Below are 20,395 nucleotides of genomic sequence, written 5' to 3'. Positions count from 1 at the left end.
GAATCAGCTCCTACTCATTTTAGAAATATTGATGATTTTTTTCCAGATTTTTAACGGGGCCTTCCTCAGCATGATTTTAACCTTTTATACATGTGCGATAATGCCCAACATTGGAGCCAGGCTCATTAACCAGTTAACGGAAAAAGAAGAAGAAACATTATTGATATAGACAAGCAAAAATAAGCACGGAGAGTGTTCCAGCGCCTAAGGAACACTCCAAGACTACTCTTCAGATCTCATGATTCTCATAATTGATGCAGGGTACCTGTTAATTAACAACGAAAAGACATGAAAACAAAAAGAAAAGAAACTGAAAGAAAATACCCTCCTTTCCCCTACTCCGACGCCAAGGCATGTCAACGTTGTATGACACATATATTCGACAATCGGATATTATTTAAAATTTTGTATATGACAAGCTAGTAAGATATACATTGTTAACACTATAAACAATGTAACATATGCACTGGAACAGGGAGGGATATCGCAGTATATACTGGATATATTAAGATTAATTCAGGTCCATAGTACGCAGCTCCCCTTTTCTGATTATATAATTTTGCTATAGTAAGTTTTCCTTAATGTGTTGCCCCCCCCCCCCACTTATTGTTGCAGTAAGGTCGAGCAGTGGCAAATTCCAGGATTAGTTACGCTTTTTGTTTTGCTTGAAACCCCCCCCCCCCCCACAACTTTCCCATGCACTTTTGAATTTTGAAACCGTTGCTACAGGCCTGATTAATTTTAATTCACATTTGTCTTGTTTTCAGATATATATGTATTTAACTGAATATAATTTAATTCTTATGAGACATCTTCATTATTAACAGATGTCTTTACTGGAAGTGATCTACTCAATACATGGAGATATAATTCTTTCATGATGGACAAGAATTTGGACAAATAATGTGTAATAATTTTTTTTCATTTTTTTTAATGTCAACATTAATATCATAATGAAAATTCAATGAATGTTAGGTTAATAAAAAAAAGTTTCATTTTACTGTACATATCGAAATAACGTGAATTTTGATCGGGACCGAGTTCCTGATAATATGCAACACCAGTGGCGGGAAAGACCAACAGAGTGGGTAGCTGGATTCAAATCATAGGTAACTGAATTGTACGCTTGTTTTCAGTTGTCTAAACAGATTCATGATATTTTCTTGACGTTTGTTATTTCCTAAATTAAATATGTTGGCTATTTTGTAGGCAAAAATCAAATTTATTCACATCTCTCTAACAACTCTAGTGGTTTCTTTTCAATTCTCTTTAGAGAATATTGGACAGGCTTTATATATCTCATGTAAGCTAAATATGTCCACTTCCCTGAAGTAGCTATTTCACCAATAATATATTTTACCAATAAAATAAAATATCTGAATAGTGAAGTCCATAGCTGAAGAACTAGCATTATGGTCAGGTCCAGCACAATCTCTTGATTTAGCTATATAGCTTGAAAAAGCTATATAGCTTTATTAAGCTATTTAAATAGCTTGATAAAGCTGTTTATGTGCGGTTTTTTTAGAAAAATGTTTTGTGTAAAAAATAGACAAAAAGTCGCAAGTATTTGACTATTCATATATGTACTATGGGCTATCAAAACAACAACAGAAATCAATGATAGTTCTATCATTGCAGCATTTGAATACTTTTAAGATGAATTTCCATTGTTTGAGTAACTGTACACTACCTTGTGTGCGTGGATAAGTATGATTGCTTCTCATTGTATTGAATTATTACCAATCAATTATCTTGTTGACCATAATTGGCCTCTTTTATAATTTCAATGAAGAAGTAACTAGTGGTGTTCCAATCATTGATTATAATCGAAAATCAGTCAATTGCTGGCATAATCCAAGTGCTTGATTACAAAATTTTTATTCCGATTAATGGGGTTATTTATTTTATTTCACAAGCATAATAGTTTTTAAGCCGAATATTCCAGCCGCGACTTGTCTATTAACTTATTTGTGCATTGTAATGGCGCAGACGAACAGACGTTGTATTAATACCTGGGTAACAACGCTCATTCCTGGTATGGACGTACTTTGGATTCTACAAAATGAATGATGAACCAGCTGGACTTGATGGAACGTTCTATCGTTAAAATGATATTACCCTAACAACAAGGGCTTGTCCTGAGACACAGCTGGACCACCACAAAAAGTAGTTATTCACCCATTCTTACCATTTAATAAACTAAATTGACAGACTTTGTAAATGTCTGATTATAATTGATTATTAGTTAGTTACAGTAGCCCGATCATCGATTATGGAATTCTTACCGATTCCCATCACTAGAAGTAACTGTATCAATTGCTTTACAGAGCCCCAAAACTTTTAGAACTTTGAGTACAAAGTCTCTTAAGGAGAGACAATTTGATGAGTGATTTTTACATGCATTATTTTCAGAAGAGTTCAAGGTTGAATATTATCACTGCACCAAAGTGCGACTTTTTGTGCATGCTGAGAAAATGACACATTTAAGAAAAAAAGTGAGATGAAATAGCTAAATCAAGCTATTCTGAATAGCTTAATAAAGCTATATATCTAAATCAAGCTATAAAGCTAAATCAAGAGATTGTGCTGGACCTGATGGTTTTATATTTTAGTCTTTGACCATAATGCTACAGATCCCATAATGTAAATAAAAGGCAAATTAACGGTGCAAGATTTTCTGCACACTTTGAGGATGTATTATGCCAAAAAACTCGCTTGTTGTAAAATTTGTTGTCAGATGGCATAAAATTCACAACAAGCGAGTTTAAATGTCTGTAGAGACAACTGTAAAGGGTTAGGAGGTGGATAAAATATACAGGTTGGTTATAGAATATGTCTAGAATTAGGAAATGAAAGGTCGTTGATTGACCAATGCTGGAAAATGGTGAAATACATCCTAAAAGTGCACAGAAAGCATTGCTCCCTAAATTGCACTTTATTTACATTACGGGATCTGTAGCGCTATGGTCAAAGACTAAAATATAAAACCATAATGCTACAGTTCTGCAGCTATAAAGTCCTTCTTGTAATAGCCATTGAAAATAGGATAATCTGACATGATTTATAAGAAATAATTTATTTTTCTAACAAATTATTTACCCTAATCATATTGCCACAATTTTTCTGCCAACTAGTTGCATCTGCCAGGTGTAGAAACAGTTTGATTTTCATGGAATCAGGGATGCATGTTGTAGAACTACTACTAGTTTGATTTACAAATAAAGCTATATTTCGTCAGTTCACATGCATCTTTCTTACGATGTATTCACACAAAACATGTTTTTTTCTACGTCTTGTAAATACACAAAATAATCTGCTATTCCTAACCATTAATTTAAGTGTCTGAATGACCAAGAACAATAGCTTTCCGTTTTGGATAAGACTTGTAAAATTTTCAATATAACAAAAACAACAGCAGATTTATTTTGGGGGAAAAAGCAACTGAAATTGGGAAAGAGCCGATATTCGGATCTAAATTGGGTGTAGAAAAACCACTGCCCATTCACATTATCACTAAAAACAAAGTTATAAAAGACATGTTCTTGGTCTAGTAGATTTTTGGCAGGACTGATGACTTTCACTAGCAGTCAGCCCTGCATGGCTAGCTAATTTTATGGTGAGTTTCAAACACTGGCGAATGTCCATTTCAGCAAGTTGGATAAAGCAAATTTAAAATCACACAAATAAAGATGTTCTATTTATCTCATACGATTATTGTTTTAAACAAAACTTTGAGATATCACTTGTGAAACCATGAATGATTTCAACCCAAATCGATGACGCGTAAATTGATGATGTCGCAATGTTGCCGTTGACATACAGAAAGAAAGTTGTATGTAGATCATGTACTAAATATGAAATCTTGGGATGATATCTGTAGGGTCTTTTAAAACTTTTGTGACAAATTGTTGGAGATTTATTTCATACAAACTTTTGACTGACAGTTGTAAGAACAGAGGAATCATGAATCCTACTCTGAAATCACTCTGTGTACGACGACAATGGCAATGCTAGGCTACTTATAGATCCATGGTAAGTTACATAATACAGTGATTTTTTTCTACCCATTAGGAAAGGGTCTGGTACCGATTCAATTGGGAAAAATAGCATCGAAGTAGAACAAACTTACAAAGGGGGATTTTCTGTCATTTAAACAAATGAAACATTTTTTCCGTTTATTCCAACCTCATAACCTATTACTCCCTGTTTTAAAGAATAAACAACAAGTATATATTGTTTTTCATATCAATGTCCCTTGTTTTTGCATTTTCATGCTTTCAGTTTGTCCAAATGTAGGACACTATGCTGCCTACACAGGTTGGTCCGAGATCCCGCCATATTTCGACTAATCTCTACTTTCAATTTAAGCGGAAGTGAAACAATTAGTCAACTTGTACAATGTTTCATTTAAAAAGAAATACGATGTCATCATAGTCTGTTGCTTGGCAGTTGAATTGGGAATTTTTAATTTTAAAATTGGGAAAAATTAACGTTTTTTGGCATTGGGAATGGTACCGTTTATTGGTACCAGTTATATAAGGAAAAAAAACAAAAAAACGCTGTAGTATAATGTAAGAAAGCATTGTTGAAAGTGGCTAGACTTTCCTGCATGGTCAAATGAATCTTCCACCAAAATTTAACTGCTAGGCCTAAAGTTTCCTATCATAATGATAATGGGGGGGGGGGGGGGGGGATTTAACATCTGTCAGCGCAGTAGCAATGTACAATAAGTTGATCATTTATGAAATTTGACATCTCATTAAAGTATATAAATGAAACTTTTCTTGTTTGTAACAAACCTTTTTGCTCATTTACATTCATCTGATAGTACAGAACTTTCACAAATTGAAATTTCAATAAGTCTACATCTTGATTATGTCAAAACTGGAAGTGCTATTGATAAAGCATACCCGTGGTTAAAGCATAGGTTTATCTAATGGGTCGTATCCACCACACATATGAGATAAATCATGTCATAAAACTCTCCGATTCCAAACAAGATAAATTTTATAAAAATCTGTGCACATTTTTGGCTACACTTAAGATGAATTAGTTCATGCATGAAAAGAGTAGTAATCATGATAGAAAATCAACAGAAAGTAATTGACTTATTGCTAACATTGAAATGAATATCTGAAGATTATTGTGTATGCTATATTACCTAATTAAAGTACATATCAATCAAAATATCTTATTAAAACAGCTTTCAAACTCTCCGCTTCCAAAAAGATTCACCTGTCTCTTTGTTCTTTATTTGATACTCAAAGAGTCCTTTTTCATTATGTTTCATTAAATTTCTGCATTTGCAAGCATTTTTTGTCTGTTCTTGTTTTCATTCAACCCTTATATCAGATGCAAGCTTTTTATTGATGTTATGTTTTTTACGACTTTTCAAGTACATGTATATAACTGACATTTTGAGAAATCTATGACAAACAGTATGCACGTAATTTACTCACGTGTGACATTATCATTGTGTTACCTATTGCCAAGTGTGTTGTTATGCTGAGGGTAACATTACAAATTGTTAAATGCATCTAAACCAATCAGATTTTAGCATTTAATAAGAAAGTATAATGATGAATAATAATATTATAAATGTCTGACATCAAATTCAAGCAAGAATAATGATATCAATATTTCAGAATTGAGAATATCATTAAATACTTGAAGGGATGTTTGAGTTGAATAGTTGTGCAAATCAAATGAATTGATATCATCAAATAATTAAAGATACATTTAAAATTATTATTGAGAAGCTTGGTAGTCAGGTTTATAAACTTATGGCTATAATGGGCCTCTTGTCTGGCACTGTTACATTCTGTATTGATGATTCTGATTTTGGTAAAACTTTTTGTAGATGTGGAATAATAATTGTCTTGGCAACTTATAAACAAATAGAAGAAAAGGATGGAAAAGGATACAACCATAATGAGTAATTCTCAGGTAAAGGAGGGAGTAAAGTCAGTACAGAATGGCGAGTCACAGGAAGAAGACATGAAACACTGTGGCCATGGCAGCACTGCTCAGCCAGAGAAGAACCAAATCAATGCAACAACAAAAGTTGTTCCTGATCATTCAGCCCATCCAGTAGAATTAAATGTGGAAAAAGAAAAAGATTCTAACTTTTCAGCTGCACCAGTTGTGACTGATATGAAAACAGAGACGGATAACTCTAATGCACCTGTTGTATCAAGAAAATCAAGGCAAAAGAAGGATGCCAGTGGAGCAGGGAAAGATGCCAAGGAATCAACAGCCAGTGAAGTTGGGAAAGCAGACAAAAAAAAAACTAAATCAGAACCAAGAACAGAGGCACCTCTTACAGAAGAACAAAATACTAATGCTACTGTTACATTGACAGCTGGAAAAAAGAGAAGGCAGACGGTGGTTAAAATGGAAGCTAAGCCCGAAAGTCCTGATGAAGATGTCACTGGTTCAGAAGTTCCAGCCACAAAGAAAAGAGTGGGAAGACAGGCACAGGAAAAGTCAGTACCTAGTGACAGCAAGGTCCAGCACTGCAATAATGACGAAAATACTGAGGCTATTGAAGTAGGGACAAAGAAAAAAGGACATGGGAAGAAGGTTGTTAAAGAGGAATCTAGCTCACAAAGTAGTGAAGTGAATCCTGAATCAGCAGTTCTGAATGGCAAGAGACAGAGATCAAGACAAAATAAGGTGGAAGATGAATCCAGTCCCAAGAAGCCTAAGCAAGGAAGTAAAGGTACCCAGAATATAGCTGAATCTAGTCCCAAAAAAGCTAAACAAGAAAACATCGATTCCCAGATTATAGCTGAACCCAATAAAAGAAGAGGCAGGAGTAATAAAGCAGAGACTCACAATGGCACAGGGGTGGATGATCCAGCTGAACCAGACAAAAAGAGAGGAAGGGGTAATAAAACTGAGACTCACAAAGGCACAGGGGTGGATGATCCAGCTGAACCGGACAAAAAGAGAGGAAGGGGTAATAAAACAGAGACTCACAAAGACACTGGGGAGGATGATCCTGCTGTGCCGGACAAGAGGAGAGGGAGGGGTAATAAAACAGAGACTCACAAAGACACTCAACTGGATGACCCTACTGAACTGGACAAGAAGAAAGGGAGGGGTAATAAAACAGAGACTCACAAAGACACTGGGGAGGATGATCCTGCTGTGCCGGACAAGAGGAGAGGGAGGGGTAATAAAGCAGAAACAAACAAAGGCACAGGGATGGATGATCCTCCTGAACCAGACAAGAAGAAAGGGAAGGGAAATAAAACAGAGACTCACAAAGGCACAGGGGTGGATGATACAGCTGAACTGAACAAGAAGAAAGGGAGGGGTAATAAAACAGAGACTCACAAAGGCACTGAGCTGGATGATCCTGCTGAACCAGACAAGAAGAAAGGGAAGGGTAAAAAAACAGAGACTCACAAAGGCACAGGGGTGGATGATACAGCTGAACCAAATAAAACAGAGACTCACAATGGCAAAGGGTTGAATGATCCAGGGGAACTGGACAAAAAGAGAGGAAGGGGTAATAAAACAGAGACTGAATCGGACAAGAGGAGAGGGAGGGGTAATAAAACAGAGACTCACAAAGGCACAGGGGTGGATGATCCAGCTCCTAAAGTTCAAATGGGTAAAAAACAGAAACAAGATGCAGAGGAACATAGAATTTCAAAATGGGAAAAAAATGTTGCAAAGTACAAGTGGGCAAATAGTGCTAAGGACAAGTATGTAGGAGCCCATGTATCCATTTCAGGTATGTGTAAAACATTTGAATTGAAGTCTGTATACATATATTTATCTCTAGAAAGAATTTTTATTGCTTATCTTGATGATGTACTGCATTTGTCTTTGTTTTAGGAGGGCTATATAAAGCTGTTCTGGAAGCAGAAGAGTTAGGGGCTAGAGCATTTGGGTTATTTTTGAGGTCCCAGAGACAGTGGGCGAGTAAACCTCTCGAAGACAAAGATGCACAGAGGTTCAAAGATACTTGTAAAGTAGGTGTAGTCAAAGAATTCAACTGACTTTGAAGTTATGATCAGTGTTTATATCCTCAGAAAATGTAAATATAGTGACTTGAAGTCAAACTTGCTTTTATGTAAAATTATTCCTTGTTTTAATTAAAAAATTTTTTTTGTAGAGATGCTTTTAATACCAACAATTTTTAAAGCTTAAGCTACTATCATTTTCAGTTGATTCTAAAAAAAAATAAAAAAGAAAAGAAAATGTGCTATTGGTGTAGTAGTCTGGATACTCTTTCTATATCAAGACGGATCTAAAACATCGGCGTTAGCGTCGGCGTTCCGGTTAAAGTTTTAGGAGCAAGTCCATTCCCAAGTAACTATAAGCCCTACCTGGACCAGACTTGCATGGATTATGCTTCTAGGGATGGACACTACCGCACTTGCTTCGGATGCTGGATCTGACTTAGATTTTCCAGATGAGTGACCAGGTTAAAGTTTTTGGAGCAGGTCCATTCCCAAGTAACTATAAGCTCTACCTTGAACAAACTTGCATGGATGATGCATCTAGGGACGGACACTACCACACTTGCTTCGGATGCTGGATTCGACCTAGATTTTCCACATGAGTGAATTTTAGCCATATTTTAACCAAATTAGCATGGATGATGTAGCTAGGGATGGTCACTTCCAGACTTGCTTTGGATTCTGAATCTGACCTACATTTTCCAGATGAGTGACCAGGATAATTTTTTTGGAGTAGCTATATAATGATATTATGATTAAACTTGCATAGATGGTGCATCTAAGGTTGAAAACTTCCAGACTTACTTTGGATTTTGGAACTGACCAAAATTTTCTTGATTAGTAAACAGGATAAATGTTTTTTGAACAGGTCTATTTCCAAGTAACTATAAGTCGTACTTAAACCAAACTTGCATGGACATTGATCTTGGGATGTACACTAAATAAAAAAAAATATGTGAAATTTGCCTTACTTAAAGATAACATTCGTCAAGGTGAGCTTCGTAATCTTTGATTACCTATGTTTAATCATTGTTTTTGTAATGGTTACCAGGAAAATGGCTATCCCCCTCATGTGATTGTCCCACATGGCTCGTACCTGATGAACTGTGGCTCACCTGACGACGTCAGTCTCCAGAAAAGTCGGGACCTCCTACTGGAAGAGCTCCAGCGATGTGAGAAACTAGGCCTCACAAGGTTCAATTTCCACCCAGGTAAGTATTCACTTACACAGGAAAATTTACAGACTCTTGAAAAAAATTCTTATCTGTTGAAATTTTTTACAATGGTCCCTAGAATTATCAAGAGTCACCTGTATTTATAAACTAGATATCAGAACTGGTTCAATAAACAACAAAATAAATTGTTTAAAACTGTGGACTCAAAGTTTCTGAATATGTTTTTGGAAATTTGCAGGTTCTACGTGTGGAAAAATTTCTGTAGAGGAATGTTTGGACAGGATTGGAGAAAGTATCAACCAGGCACTGGCAAAAACACGAGGTGTCACAGCAGGTAAAATACAACAGGTAGAAACAGGTTGAATAGGGAAGATTCCCAACCGTGATATATTTATTTATTGAAAAGTCAAGATAAATGTGCATGCACGAACATACTTTTTTCTGCTCTTAATAATTCTCATGCCTTGTTCACTCGTAGAGTTTAATTCGAATTAAATGTTACTGCGAATGAAATTTGAACTGCGTTCACACAGAGAATTAAGTGCAAATTAGTTTAATTCAAATTAATTTACTGCGCTTCAAATTACTTAGCTCCATGTGAACGCTTAGTGAAGCTAATTCGAATTAAATTCGGACTCATGCGCAATGGCAAAATAAAGTCACATGGTTTATGGTTGTGGTCAGGTACAGGTAATTATGCTATTTTTGAGTGAGAAACAAAGAAAAAATATGTTAATCTCCAAAAATGTGTGCAGACACTGACAATATGTCAAATGGATCTGATCTGCATAAGATGATGTGATTTGAAAATGATGTCATAATAGCTGTACTGAATAGCCTTACTGTAGAAATAAAGTTTTAATGTGCATTAATTTACTTTGCATTAACTATCATGTGAACGCAATTTAATTTGCATTAGTTTAATTTGCATTATTTTCCTTCGCATTAATTTACTGCGAATCAAATATTTAATGTGCATCCGTGTGACCAGGGTATTAGTGTCTGTTGATTTCTGTCACATTTCTGATTGACATAATGACATGTTATGCTGCAGTGATTGAGAACATGTGCCGCCAAGGAAGCACTGTGGGAGGATCATTTGAGGAGCTGAAGGGAATTATCAGCCGAGTCCACGACAAAAGCAGGATTGGCATTTGTTTGGATACATGTCACATGTTTGCTGCAGGTATCAGTTTTTTAGCACTTTGAAACAAATATACAGTGGACTTAATTTATTCTGATGCTGTGGTTCTCAGTCAAAGTCGTCCAGTTAGGTGAAACATCCCAATATCTGATTGCCTTGATTTTAGCTATAAAACCTTTCATACCTTTAGCAATGGTGAAAAATGCTGTGTTAACTCAATTTATTATACTTTCATGTTAAATACTAAAATCTGATTGGTTTAGACACATTTAACAATCCGTAATGTTACCCTCAGCGTTAGCAACACACTTGACAACGGGTAACATTACAAAAATGTCACATGCGTTCAAATCATGCACATACGGTTCACCGTAGAATTCTCAAAACAACGGTTGTGCGTTTGAAAGAAGCCGAATATACGACGTCAATAAAAGCTTGCGTCTGATGTAGCTTACTTGAAAACTACAAACGACAGTCGAAACATCCTTGCGAGTGCACACTTTAGATGATAAAGGACTTTTTGAGTAGCAAACAAACAATAAAGAGGTTGGTAAATCTTTTCTGAAGCTTTCTTATTGAGAAAAATAGAAGTGGGGAGTTTGAATGCTTTCTAAGCGTGAACTTAACGAGGATCTCTGAATTTTTTTATGACATCCAAAATCAGTAAGACATCCAGTATAATAAAATAAATAGTGCACATTTTTGAGGGTAACAGTTGAAATTGACACCCCTCGGAAAACCATTGTCAACCTTCGCTGACGTGTCGGTTGACAATGGTTTTCTTTGGGGTGTCAATTTCAACTGTTACCCTCAAAAACGTGCACTAATTATATAATGTTTTATTTTGTTATTGTTGCAATATCTTTAATTTAAGAAATGAATTTAAATTTGAGAATTCATGAGGACATGAACTATGACGCTTCAAACCGGCATATTTCATGAAGGGCGTTAGCGCTTCATGAAAAATATTCAGGCATGAAGCGTTGTAGTTCATGTACCTCATGAATTCTCAAAAATTAAATTCATTTCTTAAATTTACATTATTTCACTTGTGACTTGCCACATATTTTTGTCACTCACCAATCATTTTTGAAAAAAAAGTTTGCACTTTTTTTTAAATTCAATAACGTCACATTGGAAATACCTGGTATTCTTACTCATCCCACGGTAGTTCATGAGAACATCAACTTTTTCAAATTTGCAAAGAATCTTAAGGAAAAATATACCCAGGCAAACTGTCAGTAGAGTCTTAATTTTAATTTGAACGCTAATAACATTTATAACTGTACATGTACATACGTACGCCAATAATCCAAAGCAAGAACGCAATAGTAATTGTGTAATTTTGAATGCGATTTTATAAACATCATCAAATTACAGATTGAAGTAAAAAAAATCTGATTTGTATATAAAATACTGTGCATAAAAAATGATTTTATAAAACACAGGAGTCATGGCTATATGTCAATTTGTAAAACCTTTGTTATTATTGTAATCTTACCATGCTTGTTAAAAAACATATATTTGCCAATTATTGAAAAGTTGTTTATATATAAAATTATTTTCCCCTAACCAATAAGTATCTTGAACATGTCAGAGAAGTAAGAGTTTCATGCGTACCTATCGACCTACAATTAACCTTTCACTGAGTTATTGACAACAAGACACAGGAGGTTAAACAATAGGGCCAGCAACAATTAATAGCTGGCTGAAGATGACCGACCAATTAAAAATTACTGTCTGGATAAATAAACTAAAATATAATGTAAAAATGCATTTTGTATTGAAAAAAGACCATCTGGATCTGGAAACCAGAATTCTGGATAAATGAGACAAAATAATGTTTCATTCTGTTCCCAAGAAAAATTTGCCAGAAGCTGAAGTGTCCAGATGTCGATATCTGAAGGTCCACTGTACATGTATTGATATTGTGTAAATTAAGCACAAGAAGGCAATGTATGCTGTCTACCATGCATCTTCTGCTACATCTATTATACCTTATGTGTGCAGACATTGAGAAAGTTGGGCTGAAATTGTTTGGTCTTATATTTCATTCTATTTGAAATTTATGTCCATTTTAACCTAGAATCTAAGTACATGTAAAGACTTTCAATTTTGATGTGGTTTTAATATGCTTTGTGCTTGTCATCAAGCAAAACATGATAATGTTAGTTGTACATGTATGCGTATATGTTTTATGGATGATGGCTGACCATGAAAGCCCTTTTAATTTTTAGCTCTACTGCTCAGAGACCAGAAGAGCTTATGCGATAGTAAGGTGTCCGTCGTCTGTCTGTCCGTCCGTCCATCTGTAAACTTTTCACATTTTAAACTTCTTCTCAAGAACCACTTGGCCAATTTTAACCAAAATTGACACAAAACATCCTTGGGTGAAGAGGAAGTTAAATTGTTAAAATGAAGGGCCAAGCGACTATACAAGGGGAGATAATCAAGAAAAGGCAAAAATAGGGTGGGGTCATTAAAAAATCTTCTTCTCAAGAACCACTGGGCCAGAAAAGCTAAAACTTATGTGGAAGCATCCTGGGGTAGTGTAGATTCTAAATCGTTAAAATCATGACCCCCGGGGTACGGCGGGGCCACAATAGGGTATCCAAGTTTTACATTGATATATAGAAAAAATCTTTTAAAATCTTCTTCTCAAGAACCACTGGGCCAGAAAAGCTGAAACTAATGTGGAAGCATCTTGGGGTAGTGTAGATTCTAAATTGTTAAAATCATGAACCCCGGGGGTAGGGCGGGGCCACAATAGGGAGTCCAAGTTTTACATTGAAATATATAGAAAAAATCTTTAAAAATCCTCTTCTCAAGAACCACTGAACCAGAAAAGCTGAAACTAATGTGGAAGTATCTTGGAGTAGTGTAGATTCTAAATTTTAAAAATCATGACCCCCGGGGGTAGGGTGGGGCCACAATAGGGAGTCTAAGTTTTACATTGAAATATATAGAAAAAATCTTTAAAAATCTTCTTCTCAAGAACCACTTGGCCAGAAAAGCTGAAACTAATGTGAAAGCATCTTGGGGTAGTGTAGATTCTAAATTGTTAAAAACATGACCCCCGGGGGTAGGGCGGGGCCACAGTAGGGTATCCAAGTTTTACATTGAAATATATATAAAAAATTTTTAAAAATCTTCTCAAGAACCGCTGAACCAGAAAAGCTGAAACTAATGTGGAAGAATTTTGGGGTAGTGTAGATACTAAATTGTTAAAATCATGACCCCCAGGGGGTAGGGCGGGGCCACAATAGGGAATCCAAGTTTTACATTGAAATATGTAGAAAAAATCTTTAAAAATCCTCTTCTCAAGAACCACTTGGCCAGAAAAGCTGAAACTTATGTGGAAGCATCCGTGGGTAGTGTAGATTCTAAATTGTTAAAATCAGATCCCCGGGGCTAGGGCGAGGCCACAATAGGTATTACAAGGGGAAAATCGGGTGAAAAACAGCAAGGCCAAAGTTACTCAGGTGAGCGTTGTGGCCCATGGGCCTTTTGTTCTGATTTCAATACAACTTGGCACACAAGTAAACTTTGATAAGATACATAATTTAGTGCATCGTTTTTGATTTCGATAAACGGTGTTGCCATGGTTACTAAAAATAGAAATTCTGTGAAATTCCTTTAAAACGCTACTCCTCCTACAGTTTTGGTCTGATTTCAATATAACTTGGCACACAAGTAAACTACACTAAGATACATAATTTAGTGCATCGGTTTTTGATTTCGATGAACCGTGTTGACATGGTTACTAAAAATAGAAATTTCTGTGAAATTCCTTTAAAATGCTACTCCTCCTACAGTTTTGGTCTGATTTCAATATGACTTGGCACAGAAGTAGACTACATTAAGATACATAATTCTATTTATTGTTGCATGTTGCAAAGTTTAAAATCCAAGTGCTACTTTTCCTTTGTTATACGTACAGACCAGTAGAGTTACAGACTTCTGGTTTAAAATTTGTTTCTTTAACAGGTTATGATATTTCAACAGAAAAGGGTTACCAGAACATGATGGATGAATTTAATTGTGTTGTTGGCCAAAAGTATCTGAAAGCCTTACACCTGAATGACAGTAAAGGTAAAACATTCAGACATTTTGCAGGGGGGTTATTAAAATAAGGCTTGATGCTATTCTTAGACATTTTTATGCCCCGCCATGAATATGGTCGGGTTTTTAGACATTTTTATGCCCCGCCATGAATATGGTCGGGTTATAAAGAGTGTGTCATGTCCGTCTTCCGTCCTTCTGTTGCGCTTTGAGTTTGGCTTAGTTCAGAGCTCAGTTTCAAAGAAACTATTCAAAATATTTTTGTTAAACTTCATATGCTGATACATATTGATGAAAACTATTCAACTGCATCAACATTTTTTGACCATGACCTTTTCTTTGACCTTGACCTCACTTTTCTTTAAGGAGATGGGCGAACATAGTGTGCAGAAAGCCTATAGCTTCAGATATATAAAAATCATGTTCAGTTTGTGAATTTAGCATTTAGAGTAAAGTTCTCATCATTGAAATTTTTAAAATTATGAAAACAAAACTTTTCTGAGGAAAATTTTACATGATAAGTCAAAATCATGTTTCTTTTAAGATATCTGTGTCATAAAGCGAAAAATTTAAGAAAATTATGAGTATAATGAAGATACGACTATTAAACTGCACTGCATAGCAAGAAAAGACTGCACAATATACTGTATGTGTACTTAAAAAAGCGGGCTTTATATTTTAGTGGCTTTGGCACAAACAACGATGCGCTAATTCATTAATACCGCTAAGAAATCATAAATACAATAAACAACATGGACATGTGTAGCGCTAATTCATGATTCTGCCACCAACTCCATACCCAGTGATTGCGCTAAATTTTGAATACATCAATATATGTACACGTACAGTAAGTTCCGGAAAAACAAAGGTTGTATCTACCGTTTCGTTGTTAATTGTGCATGTCACTTTTATTTTTAGCGTAAACTTGTAAACAACATTCAATTGGAGCATGCAAAGGTGAGAAATATGTTGTAATATTCTTTTTTGAAGATTGTATCAAAAATCTTGGTCTACCGACATTCAATTTTTGGTGCTTGAGACAATGGTAACTTCTTCAACTTTTCTGCGCAGGCGTACTATAAGGAGGAAGAAGTAAAGAATATTTTCGTGTTGGGCCATATAAAAATTATTTTTTTCCCCATAAAAGTAGATTTTTTAGGTTCCCAAACCTGTAATTTTCTGAAACCTAATACTCTCAGGAATTGAACAAAATTTGCACGGGTCATGCAAAAATTCTATGTTTGTCAATTTTCCCGTTTGTGCGTCACGTTGTTGCTTTAAAAATAATGTGGTGTTTGTGAGGTAAGAACCCTATCAATGAAAATCCTGAGTATCATTTTCTTTCGAGACTAGCACGCTAACCACTAGAACTGATGAACAGTGGCATTTAAATCATGTTTGTGATAAGACCCTTGACTTAATGGACTTCAGATATTTCTCAAGAAGATGCGAATGTTGTGTCATAAAAGTATATTTTTAAGGTATAATGGGTCTTTGCTCTATATTTTTGGTAACCAAAAATTGTATATTTTTATGCAAACTTTGAGGATTAACTTTCGAAGACCCACTCATATCGAAAAATAGTGTTATAGTATGAGAAAATGACTCTTTTGGCCCTCTTTAGTATGTGTATATTTCATAAGCAAATGATTTCAATCTTTGTGAGATTTTTGCCAATTGTATAGATTATACAAAGAGTATATTTTAATTTTAGATGAAATATCAAGGAAAATTTTGATATAATTGAGATTTAATTTTTCACCTTCATGTTTGTCACAATATAGGCTTTTCGCTCGTCATGTTCACCCATCTTCTTAGTGTTTAGCTCAGTTTTAAATAAACCATTCAAGATATTTTATCAAACTTAGTATGCTGGTACGTATCAGTGAGAGCTATTCAACTGCATTTAAAAAAAACTGTTGACCTTGACCTTTCCTTTGACCTTGACCTCCTCATTATTCTTAAATTTGCATTTTACTTGTAATTAGTTTTAAATAAACCATACAAGATATTTTTATGTAAGCTTATGCACTTACACATAATTTGGTGAGAATATATCATCTATATCCAATTTTTTAGAATTCAATTTTAAAGAAATTATTCAAGGTATTATCTTCAAACTTCATACCCTTATACAAATTTTCATGTTGCATTACTAATATACCCTCGACAGGTATTCATGTCCTATTAACATATTTGTAGTTGAATTTGAGACTATTCTCTGTTCGAAATTATTAAGTACAGACCTAAAAGTTGGCCAGTTTGGAAGAAATCTTAATAAATATGAATTAATGCAATTCAAATCATTAAATGTATGTTGATTAAAAAGAAAATTTCGATGTTTATTTTGATATATCTGTAGTCATCATGGATCAAATGATATTTTAGACATTGTCCTGTATAATTACAAAGTATTGAGTTTTCAAGAGCAAATGAGACCTTTTTGAAGATTGCTCGTAATCCATGAACCAGATCACTGTTTTGATGACCTTAAAATGGAAGATCAGGTAGAAATGACAAGTGAACTATGCATTTGTCAAGCCCTTCCGCTGTAGGGTTCAGAATGATTGGTGCAAATAATCTCAAACTTCTGAGTATTCTGAGTAATGACAACACATGTAAGATTTGGCAATTTATGAGGGGCACTTTGCAATAGGAATGCCCACTTCTCAGCCAGGAACAATAATTCTAAAAATTATTATTTATTACAAAGAATGAGTGCACTTTAGTACGTCATTTGGAACCTTTTCGGCTACCTATTTTAAGCTTTACATTACAATATATTGCTTAATTAAAGCTGAACACGACTCGTAAATAGACATACGCCACTTTCGATATTACTATCTTAGATATCAGCACCAGGGTATACTCTTCGCATTCGTTACACCTGACTGCTTTATTGTCACGGGTATCGGCGTGGAATGGCGACCCGTGTTCGTGCTGGTTATCTTGCATTCCCTTTGTTTACATTTTATTGCAGTTACGTATATTTGTGTTTGTTTTTATACTGCATTGACCTGTGCAACTGTTGTAAGTGTCTTTGGTATCTTACTCTCCTGCATTAGAAGACTTAGCACACAGTTATTTTTGTCGCTACCAAGTGCTGTATAGCATATGTCCGTCTACACCGGTGACGATTGATTACACTGAACAGTGACCAAGTGAGCGGCTCTATATATAGGGGCCCTCAGATACAGCTCCAGTCCATTCGAATATGGAGGACACATTCTTTTTACGAAGCGTGTTCAGCTTTAATCTATGATTATTGTGCAAGTATATTCTTTAGATATTTATTCCTTGAATTTTTTGTCATACATATTTCTATAATTACAGACAATGTCATTGAAAAGAACATGTAGAAGCCTTAAATTCCGGAAATTTGAATGGGACCACTTTCGTATTTAAGGTATTCGCAAATAGGCGGAGACATTTAAATTGCATGGATATGGAATGTAAACATTAGCACATATGATTTTTTTTTCGCACTGCGAATTTAAATGGAGAAGAGAGAGATTGTGTAGTTTCATGGTGCACAAATAATAAATGATTCTAGTGTTTAGGGATGGGGAAGATGTCTCGCCCTGCAGACCATTATACAGAGGCGACATGAGCCTGTACATGTACTTACTAATCACACTGTCAATACCAGAATTCTTTCAAAACACCCCTAATGAAAAAATACAAAGTAAAATAAGAGACATATAATCTTCAAACCCTATTAAAATTTGCGCAAAAATCTTCCATAGTTTGAAGTTGGAAGTACGATAGATACTGTCACAATACAAACACAATGAAATGTTCAGTGAAAGCCTTAGCGTATCGAACAGTGGAATGTCACGTGAGTAAAGTGATTATAATATCAATCGTTGACACTCGGTGAACTGTTAATTTAGTGGCTAATTCGACCGTAGTTTGGAGACTTTTTCAAAAAATTAGATATGAGCCACAATTTGTCCAACATTGTCCTTTGGATATGTTGAAGTTTAAATTAAAATACACATTCCGTGCAAATGAGACCAATGGACAAGTTGCAGCTCGATGTAAACAATGTCGTTGAAAACTAGTATGCATATGAATAACAATAGAAATGTGACAAAACTGTTAGACCCCCGTCTCAAAAGCTAGTGTCGCTCGGCATTATTTAATACTTTCGTGTAATATAATATACCAAAACCTGCTCTTAAGACATTGTTTAATACCTATAAAACATAAAGTTTATGAACTTCGGAATTTTATTTTGCGCAAAACACCGGGACCCAACTCTCATAGCTTAAGTGCACTCATCCTTTGTTAAGCAACTATTTTCATTGCATGCATCTTGAAATAATTCAAGGTTATTTAAAGTCTTTGAAATGGTCTTATGATATAGACATTTGCACCCCAGAAAGTAACCCCCCCCCCCCCCTTCAAAAATACATTTTAGAGAAATCGAATTTCCTTTAATCTTGCCTAAGATAGCACTATTTATTAGCATGAAATGAAATTGGAAGTGATCTGTGTTATCTTGCAAATACTTTTTACACTGTATATTAAATATAACAGTTGAAGTTAATAAAATTGAAATGAGGCTTAAATATTTTTTAAAATATGTAATTTTTCTAAATGCCTTGATACCTATAGTGTTTTATCCAAAAATATATTTTTTGGTCAATTTTCAATGAGAAAATGCATTATTTGTGCTTTTATTCACATTTCTTTAAAATATATTTGAGATTTTATCATTCTCAATAATAATTATAAACTATAATGATTAACTCAAAGAAATAAAAAACATGGGTATAGATGGTTTTCTTATGGCGTATTTTCTCTCCGAGTTATTTCCCTTTGCCGCTATCTTGGAGGTCAACCTGGTGATTTTTTTATTCTTTGTTTTACCAAATTTGAGAGGGTGTAGCAGATATATTTGGGAAAAAGTCTTTATAAAATGAAAATTTAAAAAAAAGGGAGGCCATAACAATTAACTGTATATTCCTCAGAAAAACAATGCTTCCTACCCCACAATGGTCAGTGCAAAAAGTTAAAATTGGTTGAATAATGACGAGACCTCCAATATGGCAGCCAACAGAATATATCTCTTACTAAATTCAGGCCTATCGAAACTATCTACACATGTTTATTCACATTATTTTGTGAATTCAGTGAAACATTTTTGTGAGCATTTTAATTACTTAACTGCTGATTTTCAAAACCTGAGGAATGGACTAACATCTTGTATTATGTATTTTTTGGACTGTGTGATTTCAGCTGAAGTTGGGAGTCACCTGGATACCTTAGAAAACATCTTGTATTATTTATTTTGTTTGGACTATGTGATTTCAGCTGAAGTTGGGAGTCACCTGGATACCTTAGAAAACATCTTGTATTATTTATTTTGTTTGGACTGTGATTTCAGCTGAAGTTGGGAGTCACCTGGATAGGCATGAGAACATAGGACAAGGTAGGATTGGTAAAGCTGGATTCCAGCGGATAATGAATGACCCTCGACTAAACAACATTCCCATGATTCTAGAGACACCCTGTCCCAAGGATGACACTTACGAGAAAGAAGTCCGAATTCTCTACTCCATGTGTAAGTGAGAGCCAAAATAAAGGTCCAGGGCTTTGACTGAGATGGTGTAAAGATACATGTTCTTGATTGTGAACCTGGTTTTGATTTTCGTTTGTTATTAGAATGTACAAAATAAAAAATAGCATGGTCAATGAGTATTTGTCATGGTTTATAAATTAGAGGGGTGATGAATATTTTACAGCACTATTATCCTATCTAATTTCTTAAAGAAGTATATTTATTTACATTTGAGACAAATATGAAAGGGATTTTACTTGAATACAATGAATAGTGATGATAAATTCATTTTATAAATTAAAATAGGGCTTTTCTGATATAATTCATCTTTTGATCAAACTTTCCAGTACATTGAGGTAACACCATTCATATAGAGGCGAGGACACCCATTAAGTTAACCTGACATTTATTAATAAATTAATTGGAGTCCACTCCACAATTTGAGTTACACACTTTATCTTTTATGCATTAG

General features: G+C 34.8%; 1 protein-coding gene across 1 annotated transcript; it reads left to right on the top strand.

Moving 5' to 3' along the window:
* Positions 1–5,868: 5,868 nt before the first annotated feature.
* LOC133199641 (protein hsr-9-like) lies at positions 5,869–20,021 on the top strand. The gene is made up of 7 exons (XM_061335496.1): positions 5,869–7,744; positions 7,849–7,985; positions 9,028–9,187; positions 9,390–9,485; positions 10,206–10,337; positions 14,283–14,387; positions 19,750–20,021. The coding sequence occupies exons 1-7, from the start codon at positions 5,911–5,913 to the stop codon at positions 19,932–19,934; spliced, it is 2,649 nt and encodes an 882-aa protein (XP_061191480.1). The 5' UTR covers positions 5,869–5,910; the 3' UTR covers positions 19,935–20,021.
* The last annotated feature ends 374 nt before the right edge of the window (positions 20,022–20,395 follow it).

Source organism: Saccostrea echinata, unplaced genomic scaffold (assembly GCF_033153115.1).
Source record: "Saccostrea echinata isolate AGI-Se365-2 ecotype Australia unplaced genomic scaffold, CSIRO_AGI_Sech_v1 ptg000034l, whole genome shotgun sequence".
NCBI classification, from domain to species: Eukaryota; Metazoa; Mollusca; class Bivalvia; order Ostreida; family Ostreidae; genus Saccostrea; species Saccostrea echinata.
The sequence above is the reverse complement of the archived record's forward strand: the minus strand, read 5'-3'. Positions and strand labels throughout refer to the sequence as shown.

Excerpts from the sequence above, each read along its gene's own strand:
- LOC133199641 (XM_061335496.1), top strand. The coding sequence starts at position 5,911 with ATGGAAAAGGATACAACCATAATGAGTAATTCTCAGGTAAAGGAGGGA. Across the intron at positions 7,745-7,848 it reads AGCCCATGTATCCATTTCAG|GAGGGCTATATAAAGCTGTT; the intron begins GTATGTGTAAAA and ends TCTTTGTTTTAG. Across the intron at positions 14,388-19,749 it reads ACACCTGAATGACAGTAAAG|CTGAAGTTGGGAGTCACCTG; the intron begins GTAAAACATTCA and ends CTGTGATTTCAG.